At 54.1% G+C, this 11,907-nt stretch overlaps 5 protein-coding genes across 5 annotated transcripts; 3 read left to right on the top strand and 2 right to left on the bottom strand.

The window, feature by feature from the left end:
* Position 1: 1 nt before the first annotated feature.
* On the top strand, positions 2-667 carry C7974DRAFT_437461 (secretory pathway protein-like protein Ssp120; the record flags this gene model as incomplete). The annotated part of the gene is made up of 2 exons (XM_046145194.1): positions 2-137; positions 186-667. 2 exons carry the CDS (start codon positions 2-4, stop codon positions 665-667), a joined length of 618 nt encoding a protein of 205 aa, XP_045992242.1.
* A 974-nt stretch (positions 668-1,641) lies between these two features.
* On the bottom strand, positions 1,642-3,417 carry C7974DRAFT_321176 (alpha-mannosidase IC; the record flags this gene model as incomplete). Its single annotated transcript, XM_046138791.1, has 1 exon — positions 1,642-3,417. One exon carries the CDS (start codon positions 3,415-3,417, stop codon positions 1,642-1,644), a length of 1,776 nt encoding a protein of 591 aa, XP_045992241.1.
* Positions 3,418-5,010: 1,593 nt separating this feature from the next.
* Positions 5,011-6,866, top strand: C7974DRAFT_466567 (leupeptin-inactivating enzyme 1 precursor). Its single transcript, XM_046146333.1, has 3 exons — positions 5,011-5,301; positions 5,352-6,166; positions 6,217-6,866. Exons 1-3 carry the CDS (start codon positions 5,183-5,185, stop codon positions 6,762-6,764), a joined length of 1,482 nt encoding a protein of 493 aa, XP_045992240.1. The 5' UTR covers positions 5,011-5,182; the 3' UTR covers positions 6,765-6,866.
* Positions 6,867-6,868: 2 nt separating this feature from the next.
* On the bottom strand, positions 6,869-7,810 carry C7974DRAFT_475959 (uncharacterized protein; the record flags this gene model as incomplete). Its single annotated transcript, XM_046146656.1, has 1 exon — positions 6,869-7,810. One exon carries the CDS (start codon positions 7,808-7,810, stop codon positions 6,941-6,943), a length of 870 nt encoding a protein of 289 aa, XP_045992239.1. The 3' UTR covers positions 6,869-6,940.
* A 452-nt stretch (positions 7,811-8,262) lies between these two features.
* C7974DRAFT_368322 (uncharacterized protein) lies at positions 8,263-11,845 on the top strand. The gene has a single exon (XM_046139891.1). The coding sequence runs from the start codon at positions 8,739-8,741 to the stop codon at positions 11,784-11,786; it is 3,048 nt and encodes a 1,015-aa protein (XP_045992238.1). The 5' UTR covers positions 8,263-8,738; the 3' UTR covers positions 11,787-11,845.
* The last annotated feature ends 62 nt before the right edge of the window (positions 11,846-11,907 follow it).

The raw sequence follows: 11,907 nt of genomic DNA, 5'->3' as shown, positions 1-11,907 counted from the left end.
AATGGCATTATTACGCCTCCCCCTGAGCGCGCTGCTGCTGCTCACATGCGCGCTCACAGCCTCCGCGCACGGCGGCGCCGAACACGCGCAGATCGTCGTCGCGCCCGACGCCGACTGGGCGACCCGCCACATGGCTGGCAAGTCCACACGCCTCCCCCGCGGCTCCCCCGTCTAACCCCCCGCAGAGGAACACCACATCTCCGGCTTCGACGCGTCGACCTTCTTCCACCTGCACGACTACGACAGCACCGGCCTGTGGACGGCCCCGGACATCCGCCGCACCTACGGCCTCTCCGACCCGTCCACGGCCTCCATCAGCGAAGCCAAGAAGCAGATGGTCGTGCAGACCGTGCTGGACATGTTCGACTCGGACAAGAACGGCGAAATCAGCCTCGCCGAGTTCCTGGCCAAGGACGCGCAAAACATCAAACTCCCGGACTTTGGCATGGGCCCCGGGCACCACGGAGACGACGAGTACGAGTACGAGATCCACCACTGGGAGAAGTACCACTTGGGCGACGATGTCAAGGAGGAGGATCTCACGCACCCGGAAGATATTGCGCATTTCAAGATGCACGAGGACAAGGAGCGGGCGCAGGAGGAGTGGGAGAAGCTGGAGCGGGGGATCGTGGAGAAGAACATCCCATCCAAGTACAGGCAGAACTAGGTGGCTGTGTATTGTGTATACAAGGGCGTTGGGGTGCTTGAGCCGGCCTGGGCTTGGGTAGCAGGTATGATGGCGACGATGCGACGAATCCACGATTGAATATAGAAATGATTGAGCATGTTAATAGAATATGGCAGGCTATGTAATCAGTACTGCCAGCACACCCCTCCTATCCTTTACCCCGAACAGAGCTCATCGTCGCCCAGGAGCCATGCCAGCCCGCTCCGCCACCCGAGCAGCGACAACCCCAACCACTCCATCTCGCACGCTGTACGAGCCTCGTACTCGCAGCACGTCGGGCTCCAGCGCTTGGAGACACTATTACACGTCTCGAGTGTTACTCAGGCCAGGATCTCGCCGCATAATCGAGCCTGTTGATTCTGCCTTGCTGCAGCACTTCAATGGTACACTCGCGGCATTCGGTGACCGAATTGAACTTTCGGTGCAGTTCATGAACTTCCTATCTGGGTCGTGCAGCTCGTGAACTTCCTATCTGGGCCATGCAATCCACGAACCCTTTGGTGCATTGCATGAACTAGTGTCGTGCAGTTCATGAACTTTTTCTCTGGGCCGTGCAGCTCGTGCACTTCCTGTCTGGGCTGTGCAGTTGCCGTGCAGCGCGTGAACTTCCTATCTGAGCAGTACAGTTCACGAACCCTCCGCTGAACCTCCGGCTGGACGCCCGAGCAGTTCATGAACTGCAGTGCACATGAGCTTTGCTTCGTGTGCAGCAACAATCGACAGACCCGGGCGCGATTCGTTCTCTGCACCTCCCCTCGATTCTCGATCTCTCCCGCTGGTATGCATCGACACCGCTCTCGAGAAGAAATGCAAGCGATACTTCGCTTCCCGCAGATGGAGACCACCGACAGGACTGTCAACCTTTCGAGGTGCCGGATCTGCATATTCGACTTCCACGGAATCATTGAATCCGACTGGAATCAACAGCATCAGTGTCGAAGAGCAGGCATCTACTAATGGTACGGAATCCTAAACGGATGCGCTTCAGTGTTCAAAACGAAATCATCCAAGCTGAGCGTGTCAGGCTCGCTGAAGATCAGGTAGAAGTACTTCAGCGTTTCCGCCAACCAGAAGCTCTCCATGCTATCATACCTCTCCGCCGGCGTCTTCATGACATCTCCAATCGCCGCGTTAGCAAACTCCGTTCTTGTGTGCTTATCAATGGCCTGGAACATCTCCCACGCAATGTCCTGATACTTCGCCTCACCCGTGATGCGGTACATGACGAACACCGACTCAATCGCTTCGGGCCGTAGCACATAACGTCCGTCGTTGACCTCGCTAAATGGGCTGCTTCCAGGTGGGAGCGTGAAGTCGCATGCGGCGAGGGACGGACACGCGGGCATCGTGAAGACTTCAGGCATGATGCCGTTGGGCGCGTTCTTGTACGTCCATGCGCAGCCATCGGTGATCTTGCGCCCGACATCCATGTGCGTGCTGTTGTCGAACAGACGCCCGCCGAGCGCGAACATGCCGCCGGCGAAGCACACGAGATGCTGGCCTTTGCTGTCGCGCTCCCCGTTTACGTTCGCGCTGGCGATTAGAATGTCGGCTTTGTCGTGGACCATGGGGCGGAATAGGGTGTGTGCTATCGCGGTGGACATCGCGTACTCGTACATCTTCTGGTACTGGACTGCGACGGGACCGATCCCGTTGAGCAGGAGGTGCATCTTGGGGAGGTACTCGTATGCGGAATCAGCCATGGCACCAAGGCCGAAGAAGCCATCGAACGTCAGGTCCGGCTTACGCATGTTGACACTGATAGGCCACATGCCTGGAAGCTTGGTGAGACCTTGCTGCTTGTCGAGTACGTCTGTGACTCTGGAGATGGCATCGAAATAGCGCATATCTCCGGTGAGTTGCGACAGGCGTGTGAACTCCAGACTCGCTGACGCCGCCTCAGCGATCAGCATTGACTCCGCAGGCAGTTGTTCTTCCCCGTCTACAGCTTTCTTCGGGCTCCACCTCGAGACCGGCATCCTATTCGGCGTGTCGAACGCGGCATACGCCAGATCCGCGACCTCCATCGCTTTATTCAGCAGCCGCGCATCGTGACAGCCGGACACATCGTAAGCGCCCAGAAAGCCTCCGAGATACCGGATAATCGTCTCGAACACGTTGATCTCGCCGTCGATTTTCGGTCCGAAATCGATCTGCACGGCAGCATCCATGGCCTCTGCAAACTCCGCTTTCATGTCCATGATCCACAGCGTGTCGAGGCTGTCGACCAGAGTGGCTCCCCAGCTTCCAAACGTGTCCCTGGCTCTGCCGGATATGGGCGCGAGTTCGTCTTTCGTCCACGCGCGGTCCTTGTAAGCGGTCCAGCAGCGCTTAAAGACTTGTCTAACTGCATCCTTGCGCGCTGCGTTTGCGTTCTTGGCTTCTGGCGAGGCGGGTGTAAAGGTGTGCTGCACAGAAGGCCTAGGTGTCGGCTTTTCTTGGGACAGTTGGGAGTATTCTTGGAGAGGGTGGTGTTTCGGGACCGTTCGCCAGTCAAATCGACCAGAGGTGTTGGGGATCAAGGCTGGTGTTGGCGGCGCGGTAGGACAGGCATGAGGGCTCTGGACAGGTGTTGGCGACCCCGCCAGCGGACCGGACTGTCCATGACTGTTTACTCGAACAATAGAGCTTGTGTATGGCGTACTGCGAGCAGAAAGTAGTGCTACCGTGACGAGGAAAGCGGTCCCCGCGAGGAGGCATATCGGCCACCTATATTTTCCGAACAACATCTCAGCCGCACTGTTCGCAAGCCAACGCAGGGGAATGTAGCAAACAACCCACGCGCTGAACTCGAGGGAAGCTCGTCTTAATAGTCAGCGCGTAGAGTACCCGTTTTAGACCCATGCACGTACCCCGGCACCGATCCGCGCCGCAATCCTGTCGGCTGACGGGACTGTGTCATTGGTCCGCTCATCTACTGGCACGAAGAAGTGCCCACGCAGGAGGAGTCTAATCTTGGTAAATATATGCAGGTACCGAAACAGCAACCGGTTTGGGTGTGCGGTGGGCAGACTCGAAACCAGACGCCGCGGCGCATGCACGGGCGCACTGTGCCACAGGTTAGCCTCTAGCCCTGTTGTTGTGTGATATCCCTTTCACCGAGACTGAGCCTTGTTTGGAGGGTGTCCTCGCTGCTGTAGGCTTTGTGCTGCTGTAGTTCGCTTTTGGTGGTGGTGGCATGGTGGCGATGATAGGACTCTAATTTTTCTTCATCCAACAGGTTTCCTTCTCGATCTCTTTCCACTACAGGTAATATGGCACACAGTGCAAGTCATACCCCGCCACGAAGATCAAAACCCGAATCACCGACGTTGTCACCAGCTCTACCCAGGTACCATCGGCCTCGCCCTGGGGGCCGCACTGACGTGGTTCTGTCTACGCAAACGCAAGAATAATAAGGCGCGCGAAGACGCCCACCAGGACCAAGGTAACTGGGTCCAACAATATCGGCCTGGCCAAGAGCCAGTAGAGAAGTACTCTCACACGATAAGATGGGGAATCAGGGTGGCTTTATGGCTGAGGGGGCTGATCGTACGAGTCCCTTGCCGCCTGTGGAATTGTGGCATGGGAACTGCAGAGAGTAGATAGGTATGCTGGATGAGGGTGTGCTGTGAAGCTTTGGTATAACGGCGAGACTTTTGAGTGGCTCGAAAGGGTGGTTTGGGGAATAGATTATGATAATTATGAAATTTGACAGTTGGTGCCTCGGTGAAATATGCGTTCTGCGTTTGCTGGAGTTTCAAATACTTGGGTTATTCGTTTTATAGTCTGTGAAGTAACATGTATTCAAGGCGGCTGATCGTACCGATTTGAGGGTCTGTTTGATTGATATCTGCGTGGCACATGGTTTGTATATAGCTGTGCAAGATGCGGATCAGTGGTAGGATAAGATGTGATATTCGGTCCAACATTGCGGGAGATATTTTGCCGCAACCGAAGATCTGGCTTCATGAATCCTTGGACTCTACTCGATTTAATAACTGTCGCAATTCAGCGCACTCTTAAGGACGGCACATCAGTCGTCATGATGACCTTAACCTTCTGGCCAACCAACGCGGATGCCATCTATATCGACCCGATCTACAGTGCAAGATCAGGACGCATGTCGGTACCGTTCGAAGAGCACATAAAGTACTCGCTGATATTCTTAGCTTATTAAGAGATCTCGGCTAATGGATTGGTACAAAAAAACAGAAAGGTACCGTCCAGCTCTGCGTCGGATGACGGAATGCTGTGCAGCAACTGCCAAGGAAGACGCTTTCACGCCTTCGGAAGGTGTTAATGTCCGCTCTTGGCACCGACGATCCACACTCTTGGTAACTGCCTCTCTCGACACAGCGACCGCAAGAAAGCGTCCAATGCGCCGATAACAGTGGAACGGAACGATGTCGTGCGGTGTAGATAGCCAGCCACCCGGATGTGGGTATATGAACTGTCCTCTCCCATATCTTTAACGCTCCACTTCTCGAACTCTCCGAAAGCCAGCAAACTACGATGAAGGTCAATGCTTTGGTACTGCTGTCATGCACGGCGCAAGCGTTCGGGGCGGCGGTAGACGAGCGAAGGGAGTTGGTCTCGTCTAAGAAGCTTCAAGACAAGATCACGACCCAAAAGTACAGTCATCGATATGATGCTGAAGACCGCATAACTGATTTCAACCCAGGCTTATGGGCAACCTAGAGGCTCTTGACTCTATTGCTAAGGCTAACGGTGGCAACCGTGCCTTTGGTCTCCCGGGATACGCTGCCAGCGTCAAGTACATCCTTTCGAAGACCGAGAAGCTCAAGAACTTCAGAACCTGGGTTCAGGACTTCCCTGCTTTGTACAACTCAGTCGAATCTATCGAGTTTTCCGTCAGCAACACGTCGTATCACGTAATTGGCCTGTCCTACTCTCCATCGACGACGCCGGAAGGATTGACCTTGCCTCTGGTTCTCGGCTCCTCTGGCCCTGCGGGATGCACCAATGAATCCTATGATGGCTTGGACGTTGCGGGCAAGATCGTGCTTGTGCAGCGTGGAACCTGCCCCGATGGCACTACGCTTGCTGGTCGTGTCAAGCCTGCGGTTGCAGCGGGAGCTTCTGCTGTTATCATCTACAGCGATGTGACGACCAACGTGACAGGCGGTACTCTTTCAGCGCCAAACCCGGAGGCGTACCGTCCGGCAGGCTACATCAACAAAGTTGATGGCGAGGCTCTCGTAGCCCGTATCAACGCTGGTGAAGCGGTCGAAGCATACTTCCAGCAGACGCAGACCGTCGAGACCAGGGTCACTCAAAACGTTTTCACCGAAACTAAGGGTGGTGACCCTACCAATGTCATCATGTTGGGTGCTCATTTGGACAGCGTGCAAGCTGGAGCCGGAATCAACGATGATGGTTCTGGAACGACGTTGATCCTTGAGGTTGCTAGGGCACTTGAGAAGTATGCAGTTAAGAACAAGGTCCGGTTTGGATGGTGGGGTGCAGAGGAGAATGGTGCGTGACTTCGTTCGAGAATGATTGAAAGTAAGCTAACGATCATGTAGGTCTTCTTGGCTCGAAGTTCTACACCCAGAACCTCAACACTACCGAGGCAAATAACATCTTGACATACCTGAACTTCGACATGGTCTCTCGCGGTTATTTCGGCGTCTTTGATGGCGATGGCAGCACCTTCAACCTTTCCGGTCGCCCTGGTTCTGATGCCATTGAGAAGTTGTTCGTTGACGACTTCACCAAGAAGGGCATCAACGTCACTGCTGCTCGCTTCACTGGTGGTAGTGACTACCAGTCTTTCATGAACATTGGAAAGCCCGTGGGAGGACTGCACACTGGAACTGGTGTCGAGCAGGATCCTTGCTACCACCAAGCTTGCGATACCATTGACAACCCCAACCCGCAGACCCTTACCATCAACGCCAAGGCTGCTGCACACGTTCTCTCGATCCTTGCTACAAAGGGAACCGAGATCATCCCGAAGAGCCCCGCAAACGCTACCATGCTGACGTCAAGGAGCTTGGGAGGTTTTGAGCTGCCCTGGACCGTGCCTGCTGATGGAGAGAGGCACTTGTTGACTTGTGGCGAGGAAGTGTAAAGGCTGAGGCACCATGGTTAATAAAATGGGTGGCATTTACGATGATTATGATTATATTAACAAAGCCTCTCCGGCGATGGTGTAGTAGTACGAGAAAAAAACTGAGCTGATTTCTCCATCCACTGTCCCCCCTGCAAGACGAATCATTGAACGCTTTTCCCTGTACCGTTTCTACATCAAGAAACTACTTTTCCATGCCGGAAGGCGCGCTTCTGTTTATACTCTGCGAATGCCTGTCTTATCTTCCTGAACCATCCTTTTTTAACTGGCTCCTTCGTCAAAGAATCGCAGACTTGGTCATCGTGTTCTGTTGATGTGCATGCTTGACTGACATCGAGGCCATCCTCAGACCTTTTGTCAACCCACAAAGACGCGACTGAAGCTGCAAACCTAGGTCGTGAGCTCAGCGTAGAGCGTGATCCTCGAAGCAACTGCTTGTACTTTTTCGGATCGTCATCAATCCTCAGGGGCGGCTTGCCCTCTGCCTGGCTCCATTCCAGAGAGGGAGCTGGAAGATCACCTGCGGTGTCCTGGAAGCGCAATGACCTAAGCTTGCCGTTGGTCTGGAGTCGCGGCTCTGTGTACATGACTGGCCGGAATGCATCGGGTTCTGCACCAGATGTTGTTTCGAGGCTGGTCTTCGGACTCGTACGCCATCGGGCATCGTTGCTGCGTATGGTACTAGACTCTGTCCAGCTAACGGGTCTTGAAGGGGTTGGGCTGTCGTCGTGGGAATCTTCTTTTGGTCGTGCGGGATATGTCTTTGCGCGCATCTCAGCGATTACCTCTTGGTATGGCAGTGCCAGACCTGGGTTGTCGTGATATTCGTGGAGGGTTCTTGAGGCAGCTGAAAGAGATTGTGTTTGTGTCTCTTCCGACCCATGATCTGAGTAGATGCTGCTTGCATCGTCCAGTGTTTCCTCGTTTTGCTGGCACCGATCCTGGGACTGACTTGGTACTGGTTCTCCATCATAGGCGCGTTGCTGCGATCTACTCACTTCTGCATCCAATGCCGACATGTCTACTGATAGTGTGTGGTACATCATGGTGAGGTATGGGATGTGATGTGATCTTTTGTGAAAAAGGGCAGTTAATGTTTACGAATAAGTACCTCCGAGAGATCTGTATCTGTATCATATTTATGGGTGCCATCGTTCAGGGTTCGCTCTATCCAGGACCAAACAATATGTCGCCCTGGGTTTCTTGGTAGACTTTTTATAAAAATATTATACCTGCATCACAGACGTGGTCTGGGACAAAGTAATCGTTCAAACCCTTGAACTACGGTTCAAGTGTTGACCATCCCCAACAGTAGCCGCAATAGAGCCAAATGGGCCCCGAGCAGCTCTCACGAGTACAGCATACGCTAAAATTTCGACGCTGCGACCTGATCCTCACATCGCGTTATTTGGACTATTGTGATGTTCAGAAGACGGAGCCAGGCGCGACCTCAAGAGAAAAGGGTGGCGCAGTACGCGAGGGCGCTAGTCCTGTGGCCCAATGTTGTACCCTCCCTGCCATGTTCCCACAACATCACAACAGAAGCAGCGAATCGTCGTTTTGTCCGTTTTACTGCCTCATGCGGCTCATTCTGCAGACTGCGCCTCATTTAGGCCACTATGCACGTCTTGCTGGCTTAGCTATGGATGGTTTAGTCGAGGCTGATGCCTGGTAAAAGATGCACTTCATTAGGCCCCCATCGGGCTTATTGCCTGGCCGAGTCAAACCAAAGGCTCTTTCGATGCATTGAAAAGAGACGCTGCTGCTACATGATATCGCATGTATCCTTCCTACTACTGTGGCCATTACTGGTAAGACCACAAGGATCTACTTGAACGACATCGTGCCTGGACGATTGTTACCTAATTGCCTCGCAAATCCACCGCAAACGCCCAATCGTTAACCACCAAAACCAAGGTACCACGGTGCTGCAACTACTATAATCACGTCCGGTATTCAAGCGGAAATCCAATCATGGCGAGCTGGAAGATCACCCCTTCACCCACCGAGGAGAGTAACGTCGAGTACACGTCATTTCTGGACTGTCGCAAGTACTTCGCGGTAGATGATTCAATGTCAACTGGTGGCGGATCAATCTACAGAGAACGTGATTTCGTCGAAGCCTTCCGAAAGAGCTATCCCAACAAGACTGATGCGATATCTCTGTGGGGTGATAATTGCGACGACCCTACTACGAAATTCAAGTCTCTGAAATGGCATGCGCTCCATGATGGTACCCACCCAAGCTCCATTCTCAGGAACTCCGCAGCTTTGGATGCAATCAGAAAGTCGGATACGTGGTTCTTGCTCACAGACGGAGAAATCTTCGAACAGGACGTTCACGGGCTCGCCAGACTGGCTTATGACGCTGAGGTGCTTAATGTGCCGCTGGTGTTTGTCATCACCAATGCACGCGGCAGCTCTCCCGGAACAGCAGATATCAGCGTTGGCATATCCTTTTTTGCCAGCTCTCGGGACACCCTGATCCTCTTTAAAGACCAGCAAACTGGTAAAATCTACGTTATCGCAGCCAAGGGTTGTTTCGCAGATCTGGGAGGATCGGCAGCGACGAAGAATCTAAACAACTGGAACGACTTGACGACTTTCACAAGCGAAGCTGACCTGTTCCTGCGCTGCCAGGAGAGGAACATAAAGGTTGTTAAGTCAAAGTCGCGAGCGAAGGGGACCGGAGAACTCAGTCTTGGTGCAGTGTGGGAGGAGCGGAATGCTGGACCCGTCAAGGTTGATCTCGATCTCCTCCTCGCCTCTGAACAACTTTCGGACATGGATGCGACAAACCTTTTTGCGGACGAAGCCTTCGATGCCCTTGCAATCGCCTGCAAGACTCGAACTCGTATACCTGAATTGCGGGCATTTGTTCAGGCACAGAAGGTCGAGCAGGCTGTTGCCCCGAAGTTTGAGGACCGAAACAACGCGACAGCGATCATCGCCAAGATGGCTACAGGACCAAGTGACGAAGACTGTAAGAGCCTCCAGGAACAGCTACGGGAAGCTCATGCCCAGAATCGTCGAGACTACCTAAGACTGCTCGCCGATCATGCAGCGTCAGTGACCCAACAGGCTCTGAGAAAGCGGAATCAGCTTGTCGATGGAGCACTCAGGTCACTCGCCTCTATCGAAACCGCTAGCTATAACGCGGAAATTATCGGTCGCAGAAGCGACAGAGCTCGACGCGCTCAAACCATCGACCCTTCGTCAGTAGTCGACATGGCCGCGCTAGATCTGGAAGCACCGTCGTTCAAAGGGTACTGTCTTGTCTGCTGCGGCGAGGAGGAAATTATGTCCATATGCTTCAAAGAAGCCGCTCCAGAGCACAGGGAAGACAACACCAGCGACTTCGCACTCAATTTTCCTTTGGCGGTAGGGGCATTCACGAAGAACGTTGATCTCGTCTCAAGTCAGAATGTATGCTTCCAGTGCGCACTACTCTCGCACGATGGCTTGTCCATCTACAAAGAACGAATAACGGCGATTATTCCCGCTGTGCAGTACGATGGAAACAACAAGAAGTACATCAACGATCAGCTCTACTCAGCCTTGACTGCACGATTGGCCACCGGTGCTGCAGGAGTAGCACAGCTGTTCATGTCAATACTTCAGACCGTCATGAAGACAAAACCGTGGGCAGGTGCCGGCCTGGATATCTCTCGCATCTCCATCGATGAGCAGAACGAAGCTGCGCAGCGTCATAGGACGTTCCAGTGGATGGTGGACCAGTTGGCTCATAACAGTGACACTCGCGAAAACTTCAAAGAGACTGGACAGTGGGTCAAGTTTCCGCAGGCATTAAAATGGGTCGCTGAAGACTTCGAGAGGAATGGACTGTCAAGCTTTGCTATCACATACCCTGTGGAAGGCTTCAATAACCTACTATCCCTTGGCCAGCGAATAGATGCATTCTCTCAAGACACCGTCAGCCGGCTCCGGAACACGAAACTGCTCGATTCAATTGCTGCAAAGTACCTTCCCAATGTGCCAAATATGTATCTGCAGAGCTCAGAGGTCACGAACCCAAACAGCGAGGACTGGAAGGAGAAGTACTTTGAGCTCATCTACCGCGATATGAACAGCCCATTAGTACCTGTAGATCACGGCGAGGACTCCATACTCAGCGACATCGAGACCTTCAAGCAGCGTCTGTCCGCATGCCTCACAGAGACATACGACGTAATCGACATCACCACCATGCACAAGATCCAAGTCCTTCTGTTCTGGCTCCTCTACACCCAGCCCATCAGCTGCACGCCCCAAACCCTCTTCACGCGCCTCACCCACAACGAGCACCTCGCCGCCGCCGTCCTCAACCCGGCCCTCACCGTCCCCGCCTCCGAACACCAGCACATCCTCCTCTCCATCTTCTCCCCCCGCAACGCCGAGCCCATCAACCCCGCCCACGCAGCACTCCACCACAACACACTCATCCCCTTCGCCACCCCCTTCGGCCCCTCCGTCCTCCGCTGCGGCGTCCCTGCCTGCGCACACCCCTTCTACGACCCCGCGACCCTGCGCCCGGACACTGTATCCCGCGCCGCCATCGAAGCAATCCGACTCGCCCGCTCAAAGCACCTCGTCGACGTCTTCGGTCTGCGCGGCCGCTTCGAGAACTCGGCTACGGGCCTGCCGGAGCGCACTGCCGCGGGGCAGCCGCCGACTTCGGTGCACAGTAACTTGCATATTAGTATTGTGCGGGAGTGGGCTGAGCGGTCGGTCGATGCGCGGCGGGCGGTTGTGGAGGGGGGCGATGCGCGCGCGGCGTTTGCTGTGGATGTGCGGCGGCGGGTGGCTGTGGAGGGCCGTGGGGATGTGTTTAAAGCGGCAATTGAGAGGGATGTGGAGGCGCTGCTTCCAGGGTTCTTTGAGGTGCTTGCTGTGGCGTTGAGAGAGGATGGTGGGAGTGCTGAGGATGTTGCGCTGTATGAGCATGGCGTTGAGAGAGTCAAGCTTCACGATAAAGTTGTCTGGGAGTTGAAGCAGGAAGCTGGCCGTGAAGTCCAGTCTTGAGCGGTTCTCTTCTTTCTCGACCAGTAGTCTTTCAATGCATCACTTTCGAAAACATGTGCAAGCAGTTGGAGTATGAACATTGTGTGTTTCTCTACGTATGTACTTGAATACCCAATGCGCC

Source organism: Boeremia exigua (assembly GCF_020726555.1).
Source record: "Boeremia exigua strain MPI-SDFR-AT-0100 chromosome Unknown C7974scaffold_13, whole genome shotgun sequence".
Taxonomy (NCBI): domain Eukaryota; kingdom Fungi; phylum Ascomycota; class Dothideomycetes; order Pleosporales; family Didymellaceae; genus Boeremia; species Boeremia exigua.
This window is presented reverse-complemented; position numbering and strand designations above follow the sequence as displayed.